Source organism: Scatophagus argus, chromosome 8 (assembly GCF_020382885.2).
Source record: "Scatophagus argus isolate fScaArg1 chromosome 8, fScaArg1.pri, whole genome shotgun sequence".
Lineage (NCBI taxonomy): Eukaryota > Metazoa > Chordata > Actinopteri > Scatophagidae > Scatophagus > Scatophagus argus.
In genome coordinates, this window is record NC_058500.1 from 9651953 (window position 1) to 9658336 (window position 6384).

The window sequence follows — 6384 nt, forward strand, 5'->3', positions numbered from 1 at the left end:
GAAGACACTGTCAACAAAAGACAATAGGTAGTAGCAGTAAAATGTCAAGTCATAGCAATTCTGTGTAATGTTACTAAAACTGATTTCAATCATCCTGCTCTCTTTAGTCCTTGTTTGAGTCAAGAATTATAGTAACTGCTGCTTTTTTTTAATTACTTCATTAGTATAACTCACTGTAATGTCTTTGAAACATTTGATATCTTATTTGTCAACAATTACAACTCTCGTGGGGACCCCTAACATGGACGCTGGTGTTTAAACAGATCATGAGTAACAGCACAGTAACAGCTCTAATAATGTAAATGATGTTCTCATAGGAGAAGTTGCTCATGACTGCATTACAGTGTGTTAGAGAGTGTTTGTTAAACATTCAAATCCTTCTCAGATTGTAAACAAGGGGGAAGCAACAATGCGATTATAACACAACAACAGATGAAATTTTAATTGTCTTTATTCTTTGCAAATTGAGTTGTGTGTCTTTTTAAGTTTTATTTGTTTTTTTCAATGATCAATTGTCAAGATGTTTTTTGACTTACTGCAGTAAGTCAGTATTGTATTATTTTTTTAACATTTTTTTTAACACACACTGCAGACTTTCTGCAGAGGCATGGCCAAGGCACATCGACGCACTGATCTCCCATTTGCTGTGTTGCACCCAAACATGAATGTGTTTCTAAAATTCTAATTTTACTGCTAGAAAAAAAATCACGTAAGTTTATTTTAATCTATATTCAATTGAGTATTACATTTTTTTTAGCTTGGTATAAACACAATACATTGAGCTTCAGACCAGTTTCATTTATCAAAATGCCAAATTAAAATATTTATCTGCTTTGTACAAAAATGCAAATGTGAGTATAGATAGAAATTGTGCATTAATTAAAATAAAAATGAATTAAAATGAGACTTTCCCAAATAGCTCTCTACTATCAGATCAACAGATGTTACACAGAGTAACATAAATACACTCAGCACACTTTACCACTTCTTTAGTGATACTGGTTTAACATTCTGCTGCCGTTCATCTATAGGAAGGACTAAATACACGAGCTTACACACCACTAAACTGCAGAATTTTCTTGTCACGGGGGAAACGTGATAAGAAAAAGATAATTGGCGATTTTTTTTGTACACAACACCCTTAGCTGGTAGGCTAAAGGGCCAAGAAACACAACCACGTGACCAGCAAAATCACAAATCTGTCTTAATGTATAGCTGTAGCCTGCATGCCAAATGACACACTGCCACCATGCACTCTAATGGCCATTAAGATAATAAGGCGACACAATAAAACATATATTTCAGCAGCCCGACATTAGTGGCCTACAGGGAGGGAAAGTGACCACCAACCCGTCCGTGCAAAAAAGGCAACCATCTCATTTATGACAATTAGACTGTACGGAAACTGATGGAGTGCAGGGCCCGAGTCCTCACATCATCGGCAGCATTTGTCACATTTCGTCCCCGCTACCCTGACTGTCTCGCGGGGTCTCTGACAAGACATGTGTCATCAGAGGGCCAATTTAAGATGCCATGTGTGGCCTGCTGTTGTGACATGCAGCTAAATTGTAAAAGAGAGACTGGGGTGGATCCCTTAGTCACTCTCTAATAGACTGGCCTGATCTAAATGTCTGCTTTATTGTGTGCTAAACCACATGACTTAGTTTGTGTAGAACAAGCACAAGGGCCAAATTCACGCAGATATGTTAATAAACAAAGACGTCTGGGATTAAAAGTAATGATTTCTCTTAGTTTAGCAGGTTGAAAATGACTTAACGATCAGTGCTGATAATCACAAAGACATTCAATGTTGTGGTCTGGCCGTGATGGAAAAAAGTAGATTTAATGACCTGTTTGATAAATCAGTGTAATTGCAGCGTAATCTAATTCATTACTGTGTGGATTACACTGGAAAATAACTTATCCATCTCTGGTGTCAATTTTCAGGCTATAAAAACACTGTAAACACCACTCACTGACATCAAGCTGGCTTTTTCTAATTACAGTAAGAAAACCCTCAATTTAAATAGAACCATTAACCTAAAAATTGCTACATTATAACATCAATATCAGCACTGACTAATATGAAAAAGGTAAACCAAGAAAGTGTCACTTTCCAGGAAAGTGACAGAAACAAAGAAACACACTTATATTTTCAGGAAAAGAAATAGTAGCTACTAAATTACAACCACTTTGAAGCATTAATTCTTTTCTTAATCCGTATAATCACATGACAAAACCTGCAAAAGAAAAACTGGCCCTGAAACGTTCACTGAATTAAGTCTAGCAGGGGAGACAGGAGCTGAAATCGTGTTAATAGCTGTCCAGAGTATAAGAGCCCGCCAAGGAAGCCTGCAATCACCCAAATACCCAGAGACAGGTCCTGGGTGCCCCGGGCGGCTCTTGCGCCCTTCCCCTCAGCGCCACCGACCCTGCTGCGTGCCAAACAGGCCCCACCAGCCCCTCTGAGCTCGTTTAGACCCAGCTCTTCATGTCAGAGCTTTCTCATGCAAGAAAACAAAGTTGCCAACTCATTTTAGGAGGGCCACTCAGAGGGTAAGAACTGGGAATCATTTTAACAGCGCGAGAGGCGACAGTTTTGACTTTCTTTTTTCTTTCTGTTTTTTTTTTTTTTTTTTTTTTACGGTTAATTTTAAAAAAATAATAATAATCGAAGCCTTTTTACGTTCTACGTTAAATGTGAATTAGTGTCAGTTAATCTTAAACTATTGCAAATTATGTCCCCAAAATAATAAAAAGAGGTGTTTGAAATAATCATTTTAAATGAATTAAACATGACGTACCTGTGCAACTGGAGCTACCTGACATTTAAGCTGTCATTTTAGTGTGTTGTTAAATCTGCACTCAGTGTGAACGTGTTTTACAGCTCTCAAATGGTTGTTGAAATGAAGCAAACCGGATCCAAGCATAGATATGTGTTTTAATTATAAAGACATATAAACAATATATGAAATCCATGTTGCAACACAACCAAAACGCTTCTTCAATGTATAGGCTGTAGTTATATAACCATTAGTATAGCCGGGCTTGGAGCAAGTGATTTTTCCACAGTTGTACAATACAATCATGTAAGATGTGCAATAACTTAACAAGTTAATGCAATAACAAAACAAACTGGTCAACACATCGTTTCAGTAAATATAACCTCAGCCAACATCAAATCCCCACCACGCAGCATCAGTAGCCTACAGTCAGTCAAAGGAAGTCCTTTCATATGAATCCAGAGATCAAGTCGCATTTCTTGGCATTTCCACTTTTCATGTTGTCGTCGCTGAATGTTGCATAGATTACAAATAAGAGCTGATAACTGAACTAAAAATGTACCCGAACTCAAAATTTGGACATGGCCCGCAGCGCCTGTAAAAGTACGAGCGACAAAGTGACAGGGTGTTTTTGACTTCATCTTATAAGAAGGCCTAAACAGTTTATTTTCTATGTAGCGTTTGTTAAATGTGGATGAAACATTGCAATAAAATTACTTAACCATACTTTAAGATTATGCATCAGACTAAACTTGATTTATTTTCCACAAAATGATTGAAAAATAACTAGTGGGAGAGAGAGAGAGACAGAAAGAGAGCGAGAGAGAGAGAGAGGGGGGTGCAGTAAAGGTAAAAGTTCAGGAAAGAGAATTAAACTAAATCAAGGCTTGTCGTTACAGTGTTTGAAGAGACTCGATGGTGTTCCGGAATAAGTTGTGCACTTTTCGGCACAGGTGGCGAGTGCAGACCCCGAGAACGGGTAGACGGCAGCCTGTCCAAAGGGCGCCAGCGCGGTAGGGATTGGTGAAGTTATAGTCTGTCCCTGGTTCAGATACGCCACCAGCCGCCTCATCTCCTCTAGAGCCTGAGCCTGCATAAGGATGTAGTTCTTGGCCAGGAGGAGAGTGGCTATTTTGGAGAGTTTTCTCACCGAGGGGCTGTGGGCGTAGGGGATAACAGAGCGCAGGCCGTCCAGCGCGTCGTTCAGATCATGCATCCTCCTCCTCTCCCGGGCGTTGATGCTGAGGCGCAGGGAGCGCTGCTCCTTGGACTTCTTGGTCAGGGGCCCCCCGGGCTTGTCGTCCCCAAACGATGAGCCCCTCTTCCGGGACTCCAGCGAGTCGAAGCCGTCCTCGTCGTCGCTCGTGTGCTCCCCGCCGCTCTCGTTGGACTTCGCGGTCTGCCCGGAGATGAAGTCGGTGGCCGGTGTGAGCGGGAACCGGCCGGGACTTCCAGCACCATGGCCAGCGCCAAACCCGAAGGCTGATTGGCCGTAGCGCTGCGTCAGGTCGAGGAGCGCGTCGTTGCTGATGGACTTGAGCAGGTTCTCTTCGCTGACATTCATTTTCTCTTCCAGAGCGGATTCTGACCAGGAAAAGTCTACTCTTGCGTTTTCTCCCTGTCCTGTCTTTTGTTTTGAAATCTGTAGGCTGTACTCACGTAATTCTCTCAGAGAGTTGCTGTTTTCTAGGAGTTCCTCTCTTCCCTCACTCCTTTCCTCTGTCAGTGCTGTGACTCTTCAAGAAGGAGGCTGTGAATCTGAAACTGAGCCTCTACATGCATTCACCTCCTCTGTACACTGCGCTCCCCCCTTGTTGCGCGCATAGCCCACGTTCAACAACACTTCTCTAATTGTGTTCGCTGAGATCGGAGCGCTCGCAACGGTCGCCTTCCTCTCGCGCCTTGCCCTCCCTCGCCTTGGGCAGATTGTGACTCGTGTTCTGCCCCGCTCGCAAGTTAGTAGGAGCACGAGGCCCGCCGGGGATTATCTGGTCGTCCAATCAGGGGGGCGTTTTAATTAACTCGGGAAGAGAGCATGTCTGCTCCCAATTTCAATCAAAACGTGATAATTGCAGTGCAAAATGACAGCAGTAGTTACTGTATTGTCCATTGTTGGAAGCCATTTAAAGTTCTTTGACAAAACGCAAATAAACGTGAAAGGGGGACTGTTTTAATCGCTATGACATACACAGTTCACAAGCAGCAGACTCCATGAGCTCATGCAACACTTAACGTGGCAGGATCAGACAGGTAGGTGGATAAAAGGTAACTACTCACCTGGCTGAAGAAGATGTGTGTCTAGTGTGTGCTAAAACAAACAGTGAGAGATCATGTAGCGGAGCAGAAGGACATTGACAAGACATAAGGAGGCTGTGATGTTTGAACATGTGACCTCCAGGTTCTCCTTTCTTTTCATGTGTTTATTTCTGATCTAGACCAAAATGTTTGCCTTGATTTGGTGCATTTAAACAACTGTGACAAACGGTGAGAGACATGCTGGGTGTTATAGAGGTTAAGTTTTGCAGCCTGCTCTGGATTCATCCCAGAAATAATAAGCTTTTAGATGAAGTTGTCCCTGCCCGCCATTCACGCTTGCACACTAGCAGAGTCAGCATTGGCACCAAATGCTCGGGGACAAGTTCCACTCAGTCACCTTTACAGGTAATAACACTGGCCAGTTGGTCATTAGTGAAAGACAAATAGCCCCAGCTTTGTCAATGAGTCATATCTCATGAAACCTATACGCTAAGACAATTGTATGTGCCTACAACCAAATATAGTGATGCAACAGGCAAAAATAAGACTGAGAGGTTGCTAGTGAACACCAAAAGCAATATTATAATGATAAATTAGCACACAGGATCCTTTTTTGTTTTTGCAAATAAAAGGTTTCCCGGCTGGAAGATAGTTGTTCTAAGTATGAAAGGTGCAAGTGTGAGACAAGTTAGTTAATGAGTCTCATTCCCTTGAGACTGGTTGGCTAGGTTGGCCACCAGCCCCAAGCCTCAATATTTGACTACCTGGAAAACTCAAAGTGTCACCATTTGATGACATGAGAATGAGACTCAATAATCAGCTATCTCACACACTACATCTTTGATAGTGAAGGTAAGGCTGCCACTCGGTGTCCACTGTGGAACATTACACTACGATGAGGCTTCACATGTGATCAACTCTTACAATCCACAGCTTGGCTTCCCTATATGGCATCCTGCAGACTCGGTAAATATTCTGCTGCCACCTAGTGGAGGAAGAGACTAAATAGATAAAATATTGGGCCACGTGACCATTACACCAACAGGGACTTTAATGACATCTCATTTTAAATACACAGACAGCTTTGTAGCTATAACAGCTTCCACTCTTCTGGGAAGGTTTTCCACAAGATTTTGGAGTGTTTATGTGGGAATTTTTGCCCATTCATGCAGTAGAGAGTTTGAGAGGTCAGACACTGATGTTGGACAAAAAGGCCTGACTCACAGTGTCAGTTCCAATTCATCCCAGAGGTGTTGGATGGGGTTGAGATCAGGGCACACCAAAACTCATCCAGCCATGTCTTTATCAACTTTTCTTTGTGCACTGGGACACAGTCATGCTGGGA

General features: G+C 42.2%; 1 protein-coding gene across 1 annotated transcript; it reads right to left on the reverse strand.

Annotated features, from left to right (window-relative positions):
* Positions 1–2934: 2934 nt before the first annotated feature.
* Positions 2935–4897, reverse strand: bhlhe23 (basic helix-loop-helix family, member e23). The gene has a single exon (XM_046396915.1). It carries the CDS (start codon positions 4345–4347, stop codon positions 3664–3666), a length of 684 nt encoding a protein of 227 aa, XP_046252871.1. The 5' UTR covers positions 4348–4897; the 3' UTR covers positions 2935–3663.
* Between the last annotated feature and the right edge of the window lie 1487 nt (positions 4898–6384).

What these genes read in the sequence shown, in the direction of transcription:
- bhlhe23 (XM_046396915.1), bottom strand. Translation starts at nt 4,347, where the DNA reads ATGAATGTCAGCGAAGAGAACCTGCTCAAGTCCATCAGCAACGACGCG.